Source organism: Gobio gobio (genome assembly GCF_949357685.1).
Source record: "Gobio gobio genome assembly, chromosome: 6".
NCBI classification, from domain to species: Eukaryota; Metazoa; Chordata; class Actinopteri; order Cypriniformes; family Gobionidae; genus Gobio; species Gobio gobio.
Window position 1 is genome coordinate 59,501,163 of NC_137102.1, and position 21,016 is coordinate 59,522,178.

General features: G+C 40.5%; 1 protein-coding gene across 3 annotated transcripts in view; it reads right to left on the bottom strand.

Moving 5' to 3' along the window:
- Window positions 1-319: 319 nt before the first annotated feature.
- The window catches only part of sbno2a (strawberry notch homolog 2a), a 77,345-nt gene continuing 56,648 nt past the window's right edge, over window positions 320-21,016 (bottom strand). For all 3 annotated transcript variants that reach the window (XM_079819680.1, XM_079819679.1, XM_079819678.1), the window contains 12 exons: window positions 20,838-20,973; window positions 20,650-20,762; window positions 16,581-16,652; window positions 16,051-16,159; window positions 15,577-15,648; window positions 11,366-11,509; window positions 11,141-11,235; window positions 10,600-10,692; window positions 7,010-7,141; window positions 6,140-6,216; window positions 5,582-5,772; window positions 320-3,996 (listed from right to left, as the gene is read on the bottom strand). In XM_079819680.1, the coding sequence (XP_079675806.1) occupies window positions 2,825-3,996; window positions 5,582-5,772; window positions 6,140-6,216; window positions 7,010-7,141; window positions 10,600-10,692; window positions 11,141-11,235; window positions 11,366-11,509; window positions 15,577-15,648; window positions 16,051-16,159; window positions 16,581-16,652; window positions 20,650-20,762; window positions 20,838-20,973 (2,406 nt within the window). In that variant the 3' untranslated portion in view covers window positions 320-2,824. The remainder of the gene's footprint in view (window positions 3,997-5,581; window positions 5,773-6,139; window positions 6,217-7,009; window positions 7,142-10,599; window positions 10,693-11,140; window positions 11,236-11,365; window positions 11,510-15,576; window positions 15,649-16,050; window positions 16,160-16,580; window positions 16,653-20,649; window positions 20,763-20,837; window positions 20,974-21,016) is intronic.

Sequence of the window (21,016 nt, forward strand, 5' to 3'; positions counted from 1 at the left end):
CTTGCACATTAGTACTATAATATTAACGATTAACAACAGAGATTCAGCTGATATTCATGTTTAGGTATAATAATCAACACTCAAATAACACATTGTGTGCAAACATGTAAACTTGTAAGGCAGTTTTTGCATTAACTCCTAAATCTAATAGGGCTGGGTAAAAAAATATCGATCTCTCGATTTTAATCGATTCTCACTTTTACAAAACAGTATCTTGATTCTTAAATCCCAAGAATCGATTAGTCTATTTTTTTTTTTTTTTTACGAAATTCCATAACATAAATACCAAGAGAACCAGCAGTGCGAAGCAAACATGAACGGATCTTCTCTTCCGCCTTTAATAGCAGTAACAGCGTGAAATAAACATGAATGAGCTTCTGAAAGTGTGTTAAAAGATACAGGACAACTCACCAAAATCCATATCATGTCACATAGAATCGCTCAATCAGTGTTTCAACCGCAGAAAGATGTCAGTAAAACGGCTTACAAGTAAACAATGTCACGTAACGTCACAGTTACCTCAGTAAAACCATATCCAGTGTCCATAAACTTGTTAGTCAGCTAGAAAAAATAACTCTAGAGAGGAGCATTTTGCTAATTATATGCACCACATTACATAGGATATTCATTTTCAATGTTCTTCAATATTTAATAAATCTGCCAAGTTTTTATAACAGCCACCCTTTAAATGTTTATATTTCAAAAAACTGATTGGAGTAGAATTATGATTATGTAATTGTAAAGGTAATATAACTTTATTATATAAAAAAAAACATAATTTAGTGTCATTTAAGTGTTTGTAGGCCTATACAAATCAGTACATTTTTACCTTCAATATTATAGGCCAATGTAGTATCAACTGACTCCTAAAGTTTACAACATTAGTTCAGAAATTAGTTTTCCTTGAGAAAATGTTCCATGTATTATACCTGATACGTATCCAAAATAATCCATATTGAATTGAATCGAAAATCGAATCGAATTGTGAAATTTGTGTCAATACCCAGCCCTAAAATCTAATTATAAAATTAGGTTTTTTTTCTCCAATTCGGTGTTGAAATAATAATTTATACACAGTGGCTGTCATTTTCATGACAGATTTATCTAAACATACATTAAATAATCAAGACATTTTATGGAGGAAAAAGCCTCCATAAAAAAGGACAAAAAAGGAGTCTGAATGACGGTCGGCTAAATCGCAAGAAATGCTTGTCCTTTACTGAAAATTGCTGAAAATCATCCAATATCCTTTTTATGTTTTAGAATAAGTGTCTCAAAATATCCATAAAAACAAAATTGTATTGTATTTAACATAATTGTATGCATTTGAAATATAGAGATGGGTTCTGTTTTAATGTAGGCCTACCCAAGTCTACCTAAAATAAATATACAGGTTTGTGGCTCTTCATTTCTTTTTAATTACCCACTTGTAAACTCATGCTCACTGTTCTTTTTTATAAATATAGTAGGCTATTTGAATTAAATCTATATTCATTCAGTTGAATCGAAATTGAATCGAGAATCAAATCGATTTGAGAGCTTGTGAATCGAAATCGAATCGGAACATCTGAATCAATACCCAGCCCTAATATATATTTATAGGCCAATATTGTGCATATATTTAGTGATAGAGTTGATTTCTCTAGTGAATTAACAGCTGTGGACACTGAAGAACTGCCTGAGGTAACTTAAATGTAATGCTACAGGACATTGTTTACAAGCTGTTTGACGTCTTTCCGCTGTTGAAACACTGATTGAGCGATTACACGACATATGATACATTTCAGTAAGTGTTATCCTCAACATACCTTAAGATATTAATTCATGTTTATTCTTCCGGAAGAGATGATCGTGTTCCTCACGCGTCTAATATGTTCGAGTGGGAACTCGGATTGAAGTTTGTTCCGCGCTTAAAACAAGCCGACTGAACCATTCGGTACAAATACGTGTACCGTTACACCCCTAGTTTGTTTATATAATATGTGTGTGTACATACACACTCACAGGTATGCATACATGCATATTATACAAACAACGACTTTCACGTTAGATGCGATTATTCGCGATCAATCGCGATTAATCGATTTGACAGGACTACTCATAAGAGCTGCAAATAAATAATTTGGTTTCCAATTCCCAAAGCTCACGGCGACCCATCCGCAGTCTATTATATTTGATAAAATAATCATTTGTTTTGGACAGTGACGAGTCTATAATATACCTGAGAAATTACACAAACGGTGTAAAGCGGGCGAGTATTCTGCTCGCGAGCGGCGCCATCACTATAACCTTGATATCGTGAACGAATCTGCCCCTGTGTTCGGATGACTGAAATGTAGAAAGAAACAAGGGTTATGGGGTCAAACAGCAGTTTCATAATCATGCGATCGGATCCGTACGCCGCCTACGAAGAAGCACAGAACTCTGGGTAAAGGATAGACACCGGAGGAAATAAATAATATAGCACTACTCTGTCTAGAAATATATATATATATGTACGCACACAAGACTGCATCTGAAGGAGATAAAGGCACTGATTTAACAGAAGGCATTCATTCGAAAAGATAAACTCCCTAAGATAGGAAACAGTATACACCAACGTCGCAATAAATAAATATGTCTTTTACCTCAATGTCTGATGTGATGAAATGGAGGGTGGAAAAGCCCTATTGCTTCAAATAAAAACCAAACTGATTTCAAGTGCCCATGTGTTTTAAATCGTCTTCATTGAACGTCAATGAGCCGAATGCAACTCTTAGCTTATGGACTGAGAATGACTTGGGAAAAGAAAAACAAAACTGTTTGACTCTGTGTGTACGAGCCACTAGGTGGCGTCCCAGTCCACTGATTTAAACTGGATGACAGACTGCCGGTGATCCGAGGGCGTTCCGTGGATCATGTGATCCAGAGTATCCAGGGGGTCCATACTGCTGTGGCCGTTGGGTAACAGATGCGTCTGTTCGGAGGAAGAAGAGGAAGGAGTGAAATGCGAGGAGGAGGAGCTAGAGTCAGAGAGGGAGGAGTTCGGAGGAGCCGATGCAAAGAGGGAGGAGGAATAAGCAGGAGGGGGCGGAGTCAGGGGCTGTGAAGTGAACGGGTACTGAAGTTGCGAATCGGGCGAAGGGTAACCGAAGTCCAAGTCGTCGAAACTGAAGTCACTGTTTGCGTTGGGTGCTCTTTCGTGAGCGGATTGACTGGCGTGTGGCTGCAGGGGTCGCAGCGGCGCATGGCGAATTGACAGCGGCGCGTGTGATTTTGAAGCGTGCGCCATGCGCTGACTGTTCGGTTGTAGCGCCAAGCGCGGGGATTGCGCCGACGTGCCGCTCTGCTGTTGCATTCGATTGAGAAGCCGCAGAACGAGGGCTTTGTCGTCCCCTCGCTGAAGCTGCAGCTGCGACAGAAGCGCGCTGTATTGCGCGGACGGTTGCGCGTGTGAGCCGCTCTGCTGCTGCGTCAACACCCCAAACGACGAATGATTCTGCTTTAGTGTGTGAACGTGCTGCTGCGGGGCGTTCAGAGCAGCGTGTGGCAATGACATGCGCATGTTCGAGTTCAAAGGCACCTGCCTATGTCTCTGCTGCTCCTGCGAAATCAGATCTTCCAGGTTGAACGTCTCTGGAACAACCGGGCATGGGCGTGGTCTGCCGCCCAGTATCCCTCCGTTCAGGGACGCGCCGTTTAGGTCTGGCACGGGTGGTTTGATGTCCGGCGAAGGGCAGGGGCTGATGGTCAGATCCAGGACCTCGCTGACAGCTTCGGCTTTTGGCTGCACCCCAGGTGCCAGAAGGGATCGTGGGTAGTGAAGGTGGTTCTGGAGGGAGTGGGGAGGGTTGGCGATGAGCTTGCGGGCGTTGATCATCTTGGCCAGCATCTCTTGGCGAATGCGCTGGTCGTTTGCGAAGCGCTCTCTCTCTCGCCGTGCTTTCTTCACCTCCTCGTCCATCCGGGCCAGTTCAGCGCGCACACGGGATACACAGTTTTCCGGGATTTTTATACCTGTAACACACACAAATCATTATTTTCTTCTTTCTTCCCATGATGTTCACACCAACAACGATAACTATATTCTGTTTACAGGGTTTTTCCTGGCTCAAAATGAGGTGGAGGTGGTAAAATCCTGCTGGCTTGCGCTTTTGCCAATTAATTGTTAGTTTTAGGGCTGTCATACATTTTCTGTGTGCTTTGATCTTTAAATAATTATGAATTTAATCCCTTTTAAGTTATCACTTTACAGTGTAAGATTACAGCTAACACCTTTAAATATTTATTCAAGTCAGTAAACAACTGAAACAATCACAACAAACTGGCAAAATAAAAGGGTTATAAATGTATCATTCATATATTTCTATCACTATAGAATATCTATACGTATGTATTTGTGGAACTAATGGTCACACTTTTATTTGTTAAACACAATCCAGAATCCACTAAGTACACACTCATTTTAGAGAAAACAATAAATGAATAAAAATATGTATTAAATTAGGTGAGTGGATAGTAAAAAAAAATTGCAAATAATAAAAATCTAAATCTGTTAATAAAAGGGTACAAATTACTTTGTGTTCTTATAAAATACATTTATGAAAAAATGTATATTATTAGATTTATATTTATATATGAATGTAGATAATTATATGGGCCTACACAAATAATATAAAATTACAAGATGTTTATTGTAAACGTAATGTGCAGCTCTGAAATGGGGCAACAAAGATATGATAGATACGAGAGAACAAGATATGCAAAAAAAGGATATGCGCTTCGTTATCCAGGTAGCCTACGTTGAAGGAGAGTTTTTTTGAATACTTGTTTCTTTGCTCATTACGTTGGTTCTCCAATCTTGAAGACCTGATTGCCTCATTGGGTTAATTGATTATATTAGGCCTTATTAGGCTAATTGAATGCTTTCTGACCATGGGTGGGGTTCAACTTATAAGTTTGTGTCATTCTCATCTTGTGTGCTGCTTTGCCCTGAAGAAGACCATCTGTTTGGTCGAAACATGTTGGCTCTTGTAGTTTTTTAAATATGACATAAGCCATACTTAATAAAGGCTTTTAAATTAATTCCTTCTCCTCTTTTACGTTTGAATGAGTGCCTGGGACCTGCCTTTTTTTGCCATTGGATTTTTCCCTACCCCAAGAGCACCTATTGCGGACTGTTTAACTCTACCTGAGCGCCGGGTTGAACCCTTTGCAGAACAAGATATGCTTTTTAATAATCTTTCAGTGCACAAAACTATGAAAATATATGAAACGCTTCAAAACAGAGCAGAATGATGCGCTTAAAGCAACATGGAGTCAGAGTGCGCAGTGCAGAGCGAGTGGAGTGTGCATTGAAAAGTTCACGGCATGAAGAGATATTGAGCGCACAAATCCTATGTATATCTGTCTTACAGTTCACAGATTATTTGTTTCTTCACATTTCTAAATTCCAGTTATTGTGTGTGTGATGCTCATTAAAAGTCCTTGTGTTGTCACCTGGTAGCGAGTACAATATAGTTCAGAAACCGCTAGATAAACTCCAACTCCAATAATTGGTTTGCTAGGAAACATTGACAAGTAACACAAAATGTTCACTCACCAACTTGTTTGCTGTTCTGTTTGGTTTTGAGTCGTACGATCTGCAGGATGCTGGAGTTGGTGACGTCTGAGACTATGTCAGACACTCGTTTCCAAACCCTCAGCAAAGCGCCACACAGCATGTGATACTGCCTGAGACGCATGCCCAGAAAACACTCCTGCCCCTGCTCGATCATCTTACACTTACCCTTCCTACGAGGAACACACAGATACACAACATTATTAACGTTTAGCACTGCACAGTGAAATTTCAAGAGCTAAATCTGTCTGATGGACTTTCAATGGTGAAGAAATTTGCCTATGCATTTACATTTTGTATCATCTGGTCCTTTAGACACGCACACAGACTTACTAAATCAGTTTACAGTTACATTACAGCTGTTAAAATAAAAATGTCAATGTGCAAAATGCAATAAAAACCTAAAAATTATTTTTTTCTGGCACTGACAAAATCTAAATGTCTCAATAGGGTTAAAGTCTTTACTGATAGCTCACGCTCTCTCTCACACACACACACACACACACACACACACACACAGTCAATCATAATGTCACTCACCAATTGGCATGGGTGCAGTTGCTGAAGGAGAAGACAAATTGAGTTTCCCAGAAATCCTTTGCTTCATCAGGCGTCACCTTTAGTGCGGGAAGATAAACACATTTCACTTGTAGCAAAAATGCCATCAAAAGTGTCAAAATGCCATTTTTTATTGTTTTTATCCATTATAAATTCATCCATAACTTTTTATATGTTTACAATAGTGTATCTTAGGGCTAGCTAGCCAATCAAACATCTGTATTCACCGTCTGCAGAGGAAAGTGAATGAGATTTTTTAAATCTTGAAATTTGAGAGGCCATATTATGCCCTAGAGTCTTGATTTTATTTCAGGCTCTACTAGAGCAGGTTTTCCTGCTTGAATGTTGATTATTTCCTCATATTCTCCATTGTCAGTAACGCTCTGTTTTGTTCCTGTCTCTATGAGGCCCTGCCTTCTGAAAAGCACACTGTGCTCTGATTGGTCGGCTGGAGCAGTGTGTTGTGATTGGTCAAGCGCTTCCAGCGTGTTTGGGAAATGTCCCGCCCCATTACCATAACCACCAGTTTCAACACACTCCTAACTAACTCAACCAGGCCCCGCCCCTTTTTTCTGCATATTAATTATTATAATGAGGAATATTGTGACGTGTTTGTTCCCGGAAGAAAACTCAAGACTACAATGGAGGCGTTTCAGGAGTTCAGGAACACTCAAACAGCAACATCACACACTAAAGAGAGAGGAACATGGGAACTTTAAACTACCATCTGGTATTGAACTCAGATTTGGACCAAACACACGTGTGTTCTGCTCTCTTCCACTAGATGTCGCCGTGCAACTGGAGCTCAGCAGAAGATTTAACATCACACTGATGTGAATGTGCATGTGGTACCTTGTAGTATCTGAGGAGGAGGTTGTCCAGGTTCTCAGGATGAGCCTGTTTACCGATGTTGGGTTTATACAGGATGAGGTTCCGCCCACGACCCTGTTCGGCAAGCAGGACACACGGCTGGCTCCCGCGCAGCTGAACACACAAAAACACACATTCCTTTTATTCTGGTAATCAAGCAATCGGTAGATGATTTTGACGATTAATCGGGTCATATTTGTAGTAGTAAAAATAGACCTAAGGCTGCGTTCACACTTGACGTCTTTTTTGACAAGAAAATGATGACAAGAGCAGAGATGTATAAAGTACTAGAGACACATACTTGAGTAAAAGTACAAGTTCCTTATCAAAAAAGTGACTTGAGTAGAAGTTGAAGTGCTCTTTAAGCACCACACTTAAGTAGAAGTACTAAAGTATTCAACATTTTTTGTACTTAAGTATTGTAAGTAGTTTATTTTAAAATGTACTACTCAAGTACTGAAAGTAAAAGTACAAGTATTGTGTTATGTAGTTATTAAAGAAAGTAGTCAAAAGTTTGAACATCATATTGTTTTTATTATTTCAAATGATTAAGCTAAAGGACAATCACGGTGTTGGTAGGTAATTTTTCTACATATTGTCATATAAATAACCTGAAAATACTGTAGTTCATTAAGATTAAATCTTACTATAACCACTCTTACTAAAAAAAAAAAATGGGGTAAGCACACTTATATTCTCATTTCAAGAGGTGTTCTGAGTAAATGATTTGTTTGTAACACTTTACAATATGGTTTGATTTGTTAACATTACATTAGTTAATGTATTAGACTAATAACTAACATGAATTAACCATGATCAATACATTTGTTACTGTATTTATTAATCTTTGTTAATCTTAGTTAATAAAAATACAGCTGTTCATTGTTTGTATATGTTACTTCACAGTGCACATTAACTATGTAAACAAATAGAGCAATTTGAGCGCAAGACGCTCGTGTTGTTTTAAAGACAGTGAATGCGCGCTCGCGGGGCTCTCTCGCGCGCTCTCTCTCTCTCGCACTCTCGCGCGCACTCTCTCTCTCTCTCTCTCATGCGCGGTAATGTGGGTTTGGAATGGAATGATTCATAACATTTTTATAATTGTAACGAGTAACGATGCAGCACATACAAAAATATCGGAGTAAAAGTATTAAACTCATCGAAAATATGTACTGAAGTAAAAGTGGAAGTAGGAGAACAAATTAATACTCTAGTAAAGTACAGATACTGCCTTTTAGTACTTAAGTACAGTAGTGAAGTAGTTCTACTTCGTTACTATACATCTCTGGACAAGAGTGCTCTTTTGTAAAAAAAAAACAAAAAAAAACAAAGAAGCTATTTGGTTCCAGATAGCAGCTGAGGGCATCATTTGTTAACAACAGCCACAACAAGAGTGCTGTGTGGTGCAGGGATACAAAATGTCTTGATGAGAAACCCTGCGTAATTTAAAAATCTACTGTTAATGTGTGACGAAACTTAGTTTCTAAAGACTTAAGACTTTTCAGGCGATAATGTAGTTGTGTAAAGCTCAAATCTGTGGTTTATTTATAAAGAGAGCACGTATTTGAACATTTTCTCTGGTGTGTGTGGAGTTGTGAGCTCCAGTGGGTCAGCGGCGCTCAGCACTCATTAACCCCAGCGAGAGCAGCCTTTCCTCGGCTAGTTTGGCGCTGGCTCTGATGTCCTGTGGTGGTAAAACACAAGATATAATTCGTCTTGTGTAGATGTAACGGCCGATCTTTGGTCTCATGGATCTATAATTTGTTCCCTGGCAAATCGTTTAGGCTGAGGGCAATGTGAAGTTTCATTAATTTTTAATTTTTTTATTTAACTTTACGTTACCGTTGTAGCCGACTAGCACTGACTTTGTATGTTTGACTGAATTGTTTTATTTCTTGTATAACTTCTTATACCTTTTACTTATACTTATATAATGGCTATTATTGATCATACTTAAACTTACATTTAACAAAAAGAGACTGGGTGGTGTTTTATGTCATATTTAATTTTATTACAATGATTATCGTATATGCAAACTTGTCTGAACCACATAATGTGTTTAATATTGTTTTAAATGTAAACAAGAAGAGGCAGGGTTGTGTTTTATTGTAGACTAAAATATACATACAGAGATACATACAACCGGCACCTTCTCCACTTTCAGGTCTTGCTCCTCGCTTGTCATTGGTCAGCTGTCAAAAACGTGCTTGACGTAGGGGCGTTTTTATCAGAAAAGTTGAACTTTTTTCAACTTGAAAAAGACGTCGGCGTTGGCGTTTAAAGGGGCTATATGCGTTTTTCTGAAATTTAAACTCGCGACTGACACCTGTGGCCAAAAAACAGAACTGCTCTCATTTTCTGCTCGCTCTCGCAGCGGTGGTGACGTCACATCCGCAGACAGCGCGGGAAAAGACGACCCGCCAGAAAATAGGAAAAATAGGATACAGACTTATAGGTGCACCCACTGTGAGCGGACAAGGTGTCAGTATGCTCATCAGGAGATGTTTGAGTCATAAATGGTGAAATAAAAAGGCTATTGTTACGTTTATTTGGGGGAAAAAGTTGCATATAGCCCCTTTAAATAAGCGCTCATGACTTTTTTAAAAACACGGTTTTCTCCATAGGATTATAATGTAAAACAGACGCATTTTTTTTAATCGAGTACTCTAATCATAGCCTGGCGTGGCCATACTCAATTCTAGTCAGAATATGAGTCTGGTACCGCTCCATTGAGCTTTGATTATGGGGCGTGTTTCAACCGAGCCAGGAAAGACCTCAATTGGATAGACCCACAACCAATCAGAGCAACGGAGCGACGCGTAACGTTAGTTGTCAAATGTCAACAGAACTCAACTGACCTGTTGCCAAGTCTGTGTTTTTCTCCATGTCCGCGGGTTGAAGCGACCCCAATTATGTGATTATATAAACCCAGGAATGCGAATTTTAGCAGGCAACCTTGCCAAAATAACATATTTTGCCAACCAAACGCCATTTTTTTTCGGAGAACCCCCCGGAAAGTTATTGTTTTGGGCTATAGTTTTGAGTAGCAATTGTGCGCGACATTGCAAAAACACTTGGAAACCCTGTCTGCACGCACGCTGGATTAAGTAACGTTACAAGAAAAAGATGAGTGTAAACGATCTTTGGCAGTAATAAAATAATTTAAGGATACACAGAGTACTTACCAACACGATCATCGTTTCTGAGAGAAATAGTGAAGGTGAACGCATATACGAACAAGTTCTCCGTTTAGGATTAGAACAAACTCAACCCAAGAGCCTTCGATGACGTGGATGATAACGTTACTGTTGATCATCTGTCCATCATCGTCTAAAGCCCGCCCTGACAATTTCATTGGTCCGAACAGTTTCTGTTCGGGCATAATTACTCCTCTATGGAGCGAGTCCAGACCGAATTGCCAGAGCAAAAAAAATTGTGGGCGGGGCTAAATTCGGCTGGCATCCAGGCTACTCTAATCAGGGAACAGCCCTAAACATTTGGATGATTTCAATAGAAAACAACTGCTTAAGCGCATCGAGCACGAGTCAGACATCAGTGTATGTGTCTTGTACCTTGTTTGAGAGGTAAAACCCTTCATATTCTCCAGAGAGTTTCTCCGCTTTACTGTAGGCCTCTTCCCAGGGCATCCCACGATCCACACTGATCTGAAAACAGCCAGGGAACAATGTCAGGACATTTATCATACTGACAACTGCTCAAAAGTTTGGGGTCAGTAGGACATTTGTACTGTTTTTGAAAGAGGTCTCTTCTGCTCACTGCATTTATTTGATCAAAAGTACAGTAAAAATTGTCAAATATTATTATAATTTAAAATAAGTGTGTTCTATGTGAATATCTAGTAAAGTGTAATTTATTCCAGTGATCAAAGCTGAATTTATCATCATTACTCCAGTCTTCAGTGTCACATGATCCTTCACAAATCATTCTCATATGAGGATCATATTGAATGAAAACAGTTCATATTTTTATTTTTCAGGATTCTCTGATGAATAGAAAGTTCTAAAGAACAGCATTTATTTGAAATATAATATTTTGTAACATTATAAATGTCTTTACTGTCACTTTTGATCAATTTAATGCGTCCTCATGTACCTTATATAGGATGACCTGGCCCTCCTGAGGGTTTCCTGGAGTTAGAAACTTCTCCTGCGTTTCCTCGTGAATCTCATCATTACCCGGAGCGAGATCTGAACACACCGGACATGAGAACATCAAGCTCACACACACACACACACACATACAGCTCATCTACAGCTATGAAAACATACCAGATAAATATTCTGCATCAATACTGTGAATCATTTTAAGATTCCTCACCCAATATTCCCATGTCATATTTTCCCTCTTTTTTGTCCTTGTTGATCAGGTAGTCAAAGTTATCGGTGAAGTACTGGAACAGAGAGTTCTGCTGATGGACCTCCAAACCCAAAATACGGTTCAGAAACTTAGTGAGGGTGCAGTCTGGGATGCAGGAAGAAAAGGAGACAATTAGCCACTTGGTTGCATATAACTTGCATATAAAAGTAATTTACTTAAATACCAAAAATTTGTGTAAATGTGATGCAACTCCACTGACAGTACGTTATATCCAGAACAAATGCACAATACCCATAGACAGTTTTTTTTTATCTGACATGGCTCTGTAAATTAGTTTTGAATAAGTCAGTCTGATTATCAGCCAACATCAATAATATCAAAATTGCCAAATATCGGCTCAGGGATACACTTTATTTTAAAGGTGCCTTACAGTGAAATTATACATTTAGGTATTGACTAATATCAATTAACAACCTGTACTTACAGGCTTGGGGTTAAGTTTAGGTTTAGTTGCATGCAGTTATGCATAATTTACTGTTATTACTCTAGTAACTACATGTAATATGCAAAAAAGACACTGTAAAATAAAGGTATTTCCCATTTAGTGCTGTCAAATCATTTAAATACAATTAATCGCATCTTACATAAAGGTTTGTGTTCATATATATATATATATACACACATATACAGATCTGGCATAACATTATCCTAATATTGTGTTGGTCCCCCTTTTGCTGACCCGTCGAGGCATGGACTCCACTAGACCCCTGAAGGTGTGCTGCTGTATCTGGCACCAAGATGTTAGCACCAGATCCTTTAAGTCCTGTAAGTTGCGAGGTGGGGCCTCCATGGATCAGACTTGTTTGTTCAGCACATCCCACAGATGCTCGATTGGATTGTGATCTGGGGAATTTGAAGGCAACGCCTCAAACTCATTGTTGTGCTCCTCAAACCATTCCTGAAGCATTTGTGCTTTGTGGCGGCGCATTATCTGCTGAAAGAGCCACAGCCAGCAGGGAAAACCGTCTCCAAAGGCTGGACATGGGCTCAACAATGCTTAGGTAGGTGGGACGTGTCAAAGTAACATCCACATGGATGGCAGCATTAACTTCTTGAGCAGTTTGAGCTCCAGTAGCTCGTCTGTTTGATCCAGCCTTCGCTCCCCACGGGCATCAATGAGCCTCGGCCGCCCATGACCCTGTGGCCGGTTCTCCACTGGTCCTTCATGACCCTGTGGCCGGTTCTCCACTGGTCCTCCATGACCCTGTGGCCGGTTCTCCACTGGTCCTTCATGACCCTGTGGCCGGTTCTCCACTGGTCCTCCATGACCCTGTGGCCGGTTCTCCACTGGTCCTCCATGACCCTGTGGCCGGTTCTCCACTGGTCCTCCATGACCCTGTGGCCGGTTCTCCACTGGTCCTCCATGACCCTGTGGCCGGTTCTCCACTGGTCCTTCATGACCCTGTGGCCGGTTCTCCACTGGTCCTCCATGACCCTGTGGCCGGTTCTCCACTGGTCCTCCATGACCCTGTGGCCGGTTCTCCACTGGTCCTCCATGACCCTGTGGCCGGTTCTCCACTGGTCCTTCATGACCCTGTGGCCGGTTCTCCACTGGTCCTCCATGACCCTGTGGCCGGTTCTCCACTGGTCCTCCATGACCCTGTGGCCGGTTCTCCACTGGTCCTTCATGACCCTGTGGCCGGTTCTCCACTGGTCCTCCATGACCCTGTGGCCGGTTCTCCACTGGTCCTTCATGACCCTGTGGCCGGTTCTCCACTGGTCCTTCATGACCCTGTGGCCGGTTCTCCACTGGTCCTTCATGACCCTGTGGCCGGTTCTCCACTGGTCCTCCATGACCCTGTGGCCGGTTCTCCACTGGTCCTTCATGACCCTGTGGCCGGTTCTCCACTGGTCCTTCATGACCCTGTGGCCGATTCTCCACTGGTCCTCCATGACCCTGTGGCCGGTTCTCCACTGGTTCTCCACTGGTCCTCCATGACCCTGTGGCCGGTTCTCCACTGGTCCTCCATGACCCTGTGGCCGGTTCTCCACTGGTCCTTCATGACCCTGTGGCCGGTTCTCCACTGGTCCTTCATGACCCTGTGGCCGATTCTCCACTGGTCCTCCATGACCCTGTGGCCGGTTCTCCACTGGTTCTCCACTGGTCCTCCATGACCCTGTGGCCGGTTCTCCACTGGTCCTTCATGACCCTGTGGCCGGTTCTCCACTGGTCCTTCATGACCCTGTGGCCGGTTCTCCACTGGTCCTTCATGACCCTGTGGCCGGTTCTCCACTGGTCCTCCATGACCCTGTGGCCGGTTCTCCACTGGTCCTTCATGACCCTGTGGCCGGTTCTCCACTGGTCCTTCATGACCCTGTGGCCGATTCTCCACTGGTCCTCCATGACCCTGTGGCCGGTTCTCCACTGGTTCTCCACTGGTCCTCCATGACCCTGTGGCCGGTTCTCCACTGGTCCTCCATGACCCTGTGGCCGGTTCTCCACTGGTCCTTCATGACCCTGTGGCCGGTTCTCCACTGGTCCTTCATGACCCTGTGGCCGGTTCTCCACTGGTCCTTCATGACCCTGTGGCCGGTTCTCCACTGGTCCTCCATGACCCTGTGGCCGGTTCTCCACTGGTTCTCCACTGGTCCTCCATGACCCTGTGGCCGGTTCTCCACTGGTTCTCCACTGGTCCTCCATGACCCTGTGGCCGGTTCTCCACTGGTCCTCCATGACCCTGTGGCCGGTTCTCCACTGGTCCTCCATGACCCTGTGGCCGGTTCTCCACTGGTCCTCCATGACCCTGTGGCCGGTTCTCCACTGGTCCTCCATGACCCTGTGGCCGGTTCTCCACTGGTCCTTCATGACCCTGTGGCCGGTTCTCCACTGCTCCTTCATGACCCTGTGGCCGGTTCTCCACTGGTCCTCCATGACCCTGTGGCCGGTTCTCCACTGGTCCTCCATGACCCTGTGGCCGGTTCTCCACTGGTCCTCCATGACCCTGTGGCCGGTTCTCCACTGCTCCTTCATGACCCTGTGGCCGGTTCTCCACTGCTCCTTCATGACCCTGTGGCCGGTTCTCCACTGGTCCTCCATGACCCTGTGGCCGGTTCTCCACTGGTCCTCCATGACCCTGTGGCCGGTTCTCCACTGGTCCTCCATGACCCTGTGGCCGGTTCTCCACTGCTCCTTCATGACCCTGTGGCCGGTTCTCCACTGCTCCTTCATGACCCTGTGGCCGGTTCTCCACTGGTCCTCCATGACCCTGCGGCCGGTTCTCCACTGGTCCTCCATGACCCTGTGGCCGGTTCTCCACTGGTCCTCCATGACCCTGTGGCCGGTTCTCCACTGCTCCTTCATGACCCTGTGGCCGGTTCTCCACTGCTCCTTCATGACCCTGTGGCCGGTTCTCCACTGGTCCTCCATGACCCTGTGGCCGGTTCTCCACTGGTCCTCCATGACCCTGTGGCCGGTTCTCCACTGGTCCTCCATGACCCTGTGGCCGGTTCTCCACTGCTCCTTCATGACCCTGTGGCCGGTTCTCCACTGCTCCTTCATGACCCTGTGGCCGGTTCTCCACTGGTCCTCCATGACCCTGTGGCCGGTTCTCCACTGCTCCTTCATGACCCTGTGGCCGGTTCTCCACTGGTCCTCCATGACCCTGTGGCCGGTTCTCCACTGCTCCTTCATGACCCTGTGGCCGGTTCTCCACTGGTCCTCCATGACCCTGTGGCCGGTTCTCCACTGGTCCTCCATGACCCTGTGGCCGGTTCTCCACTGCTCCTTCATGACCCTGTGGCCGGTTCTCCACTGGTCCTCCATGACCCTGTGGCCGGTTCTCCACTGCTCCTTCATGACCCTGTGGCCGGTTCTCCACTGGTCCTTCCTTGGAGCACTTTTGATAGAGACTGACCACTGCAGACCGGGAACACCCCACAAGAGCTGCAGTTTTGGAGATGCTCTGACCCGTCACAATCTGGCCCTTGTCAAACTCGCTCAAATCCTTACGCTTGCCCATTTATATATAAAAAGAGTGTACGTGTGTGTGTGTGTGTGTGTGTGTGAGATTAATCGTGATTACTCCATTTGACAGCACTAATATAATAAGTATGCAGAAACAATTGCTATATTAATCATATAAAACACAAAGATTAGCAGTAAATCATCCATTATAAATCACAATATTGTTGTGTTACTGAATTACATTTACCTTTCTCTGTATTCAGACCCAGACGCGGCTCCCTGCAGAAGATTCCCACATCGATCATGCCTTTCTTCATTTCTGATACACACAAATGAATATTAAAATCAGTGCACACACACATTACACTGTCATGCGCTTGAACACAGTGTCTCTTACTGCATCCCAACTCACACACAAGCCAAAATGTATGATTATTATCAATGCTGAAAACAGCTTCATATTTGTGTGGAAACTGTGATGCATTTTATTTTTCAGGATTCTTTAATGATTATAAAGCTCAAAAGAACAGCATTTATTTGAAGTAGAATCTTTTGTAACATTATGTCACTTTTGATCAAGTCCTCGCTGAATAAAAGCATTAATTTCTGACTTTTTAATGGTAGTGTATGTTTGTGAAGTGCATAGCTTTAGTGTGAAGACTACAGGTATGTGAACAGATGTAATCTCCGGCATGAAATGCATCAGTGAAGCACACTTTACCTCTGAAGAACATGATGTCACCGCCTGGGTAGCCCTTTGGTGGAGGGACTTTGTTGTCGATGTGCCCGAGGATGGCTTTAGTGATCTTATCCAGCGCTTTGGTGCCATACTAAGACAGACAAAAGACAGTTTCATTAAATGAGGTGGCTTTATCAACTGGTTAAATTCCAGTTCAAACAAGCGTTTGATTTCTGACCGGCCACTTTTCACACTGTATTTGTGGGTCTGAACTGTGGTAGATTTGCAATATAAAAGATTTCGCCCAACTGTGAACCATAATGCAGTTCATGTGTGTCTTCTGGGTTCAGAAAATTAACTAAACAAGCCAAATGGACTCCAATGTGAAAGTGTGTTATTGTTAACTAGAGCTAAAACTAATGGTTTTCTGTAGGGGTGGGCGATATACCAGTAGACACGATTAACCGGTAGAAATTTTTCAACCGGTAGAGATTTTGGACTCTCTTCTCTATCGTGGCCTCTATGGCAAAAACACCATAATCGTATATAAATATTACTAAAATAACTCTTACTTTGTTCTCAAAGTTGTACTGGCTCAGGTCTCTGGATTCAGTGGCTCGTCGGTCCCCGTGTGTCAGCGCCCCCTAAAAAACACAACACACAGTTTAACACGACTGCATTTCCATAAACACGTCGTCAAACATCCGACAGCATTTTAATCAGTTTCCCACATGATTGTAGAATGGCTTCTAATAAATATTGCATAATGAATCTACAAGTTTAACCCTTAATCGCCCCTCAAGTAGGGTTTACGTTTGAGTCCCTTGGGGTCAGATAGACCCCAAACTTTTACAGAGCGATTGCATAAGGAAATATAATTTTTTTACATGGAAAACTATATATCATTTTTTTTATTTGCTTCTCAACTATACATGTATGCTGTGTTTTTGTGGGTATTTGGTAGTTTTTTACCTATTTGCTGCACAAATACTTAACTATGTCATAAATTGGCTGATTAAAAATTATTTTTTTATGAAAAAAATCACTTGAATGATGATCTTAAATAAATATAAATAGTTTTTGGACATTGCTCTATGTGTTAGGGATAGAATACCGCCATCTGTAGGTTTGTGGAAAAACTTTAGGAATTATAGTTAAAGAGAGAGAGTGCAATGACAACATTATCCAATAGAGGTCCATAAGGAAGTTATGCAAAAGTTAAGCTGCCTTTCATCTTTCTTTTATTTGCCCTTTTCCCTCTCTTTCTCATGATTGTTCCATGTTGCATTTGTGCTCTTGTATTTGTCCTTCATTTATGTATGGAATTTTTTCAGATTTATGCCAGTTTTGTTGATTTTATTTGCCAGTTTCTATAAAAATGCTCTCTGTTGCAGTCACACACGTGTGTGTTTGTGTGTGTGTGTGCGTGTGTGTATGAGACAGAAAGTTCGTTCCACTTTGTGTTTATGCTCTTGGACCAGATCTTGATATAAATGTAGACATTTTCAGAATTATACTGGATTTAGTTGATTTTTTTTTACAAACAAAGTGAAAAAAAAAGCATTTTTTATATTTTCCCATTCATTGCCAAAATCAAAAAAATACTCCAGACACCTGTGTTTGTGTTTGTGTGTGTGTGTGTGAGTGAACATGCTTGTTCCATATTGCATTTGTGCTCTAGAATTAGTACTTCATTTATGTATGAAAATCTTTCAGATTTATGCCAGTTTTGTTGATTTTATTTGCCAATTTCAATAAAAATACTCTCTGTTGCAGTCACACACACATGTGTGTGTTTGAGTGTGTGTGTGTGTACGTGTGTGTATATGAGATAGAAAGTTCGTTCTACTTTGTGTTTATGCTCTAGGACCAGACCTTGATATAAATGTGGATAAATTTTCAGATTTATACTGGATTTAGTTAATTTTTTTTGACAAAAAAAGTGGAAAAAAAAATATTTTTTACACTTTCCCATTCATTTTCAATGTGGGGTCAATCTGACCCAGAGGGACTTAAACGGTACAAAAATTTTTACACACCTTTAGAACAACCAAATCAAGCCCAGATTTTTTGTGCATGTTTAGATAGATTATTTAGGAAAAGTCACAGAGTCTCATGGCCCTGAGATGAAGGGAACACTTTTAAAAAATGGAGGAAAAGTCCAGTTGGGTCAGCTGGACCCCAAGGGACGATTAATTGTTAAGCACATTTCATATCCTAACAAGGGTATGACTTTAAGAAAAAAAATTGGCTGAATAAATCAAAATTAGGGCTGTACACAAACCGTGATATGGACTATGGATATGTCTGTGAATTAGGGCTGGGCGAGTTTTCCGAATTTAATGTTTTGCCGCAACCACGAGAAATCGTGGTTTTGAATAAAAATGTAAGCAAACGTTACATTTACACAGCAATGATAACAGTTAAGAGAAGAAAATGATCCGACCACATGATGGCGCACCTGATGAACCGCTCTCGTGTGACGCTCTATGAACGCAGAACACATCACGTCTAAAGCGGCTGTTCACACAGAATGTGATACTGCGTTGAAAACATTGAGGTAGTGGAATGGGAAACAGCAAAGACATTAGACGCGTTCTTCTAACTTGAGCACCTTGTTTTTATAACGCTGTTTCATGGGTGAGACGCTGCTAAAGACACGAGTGCAACAGCCAAACACATCCGACAAACATAAAAACAATAGAGAAAAACCTGTAAAGAACTACAGACTGTTTGATATTGTTTACATGATGGTGACAAGCTGAAAGCTGCTGTTATTTTCTGTTTTTACAAAGCATTTGCTGTTAATAATAGCCTATTAATGCTGTTATTTATTGCTATTACTTTTTGGCTAAGAAATATTTAGCATTTTTCTTATTTTAGTATTTAGGATATGTTTAAGATATGTTTGTACGATATTTGCCTTCATATTTCATGCATATTTTCTGCAAAGATATCTAACAAATCAGTCATTTGTTTTATATTTTACACCATGACGATCATTTTAGATGTGTGCACTTGGAATAACCAGATGGTTAATAAAGAGAACATTACCCGAATCATATTGTAGGTTCATTTTAAGTTGACTAGAAATAAATAAAAAATAGTGAATCGGTCAATCGTTCTGAAAAATAAATAAAAATAATTATAAAATGTAAAAATAAAAAATCGCGATTTCCTTTTTTTTGCCATATCGCCCAGCCCTACTGTGAATATTAAAAGACTGCTATTACAATACGAAAATCCGCACGTTCCGCTGATTTTTTTTTTTGGCTTTAAATTAAACAACGAAGATGATTTTAAATTGTTTTAGTTAAAAAATAATAACACTCTGAGTGAAAACTGTGATGTCATTTAAATTTATATTTAGTATTAATTTATATATAATATCAGATTTATTTTCAGCATTTTTAGTACTTCAACTTATTTTATATCATGTAGTTGCCAGGACATTTATTTATTTTTTGTTAAAAAAAAATATATTTTGCTTTATATTAATTATCAAAAGTTATTTTAAATAGTTTAAGTTAAAAATAACAATACTAACACTCTGAGTGAAAAGTAGTAAAAATGCTGAAAATAAAACTGATATTATATATAAATTAATGCTAAATATAAATTAAATAATTTAAAAATTACATTAATGACATCACAGTTTGCACACAGTGTTATTATTTTTAACTAAAACTTAAATTTAAAATCCCATTTGTTAATTAATATACATTTAAAAATAATAATAATAATAATAATAATAATAAATAAAATAAATGTCCTGGCAACTACATGATATAAAATAAGTACTAAAAGTACTGAAAATAAAACTTATATTATATATATAAATTAATGCTAAATATAAATAAAATAAATTAAAATTGAAATATTAAAAAAGCTCATTCAAAATATTAATAAATACTAAATACAGTCATGTAATTAATATAATTTTATTTGTATTTAGCATTAATTTATATATAATTTCAGTTTTATTTTTTTAGTCATGTTCTGCAGCTTACTAAAAAAAATTAAGGAATAATCAAACATTTTTTCAATTTAAACAGTAAAAACTGTTTTACAGTACATTATTTGCCAATAAAAATGAAAGGAATTGGTGAAAATTGTATTTAATTACATTTTAAAATATTAATACATTTTTTGAAGACTTATGCATTCATTTGCTTACCATTGTGTTTTTCACAATAAATTTGTAATAAATCATAAATAAAGAATCTAGAAAAAATAAAACCAACCACAGAATTTCTGAAAAAATAAAACATTTCATAGGGCCATATTTGTGTCACAATTTTAATAAATTATTACATTTTTAAAGTTATGAATTCAACTGATTATATATCCTTTTAGATTATTAAAATTTAATGAAATAAATGTAACTAAAATATATTTTTTTATTTATTTACCATTATAAATGGAATCCATCAGATTTACACTAACACTATTTTAAGGTGACAGATTCACATTACTACATGTAACCAAACCCAAACTCTATAGTAAGTACATGAAGTGAATTAATATGACTCAGTACTTATTTGAGTAAGTACAATGTAACTACAGAACCTTATAAAACACTGAATTTGGGAGAAATAGAATAGCAGAGTGTATATATAACATCTGAAAAGCAGACTTTACCAGGCTCTCCAATCTCTTGGCAACGATAGAGGCGAAGCGTCTCTCCCCAGCCAGCTCAGAGATGAGGAAGATATACTCTGGAGCTGTAACCTGATTTGAGCGATGTGTTCGTCCTGATAACACACACACAATATATTAGAAACGCCACGATGTGTCTCAAACACGGCGGAGCCAGCGCAGACACTCACCGAACTGCTGGATGGCTCGATCAGCGCTCCATGGCAGCTCTAAGGTCATGTGAACTCTTCTCCTGCGGTTCTGCACACGTTTATCTGCCTGTAGAGAGATACCCGAGCTAGCCGCTTCTGATATGATGGCTATCAGCTGAGGGAGACAGAAACACACACAGAATGACGTGCATTAGATA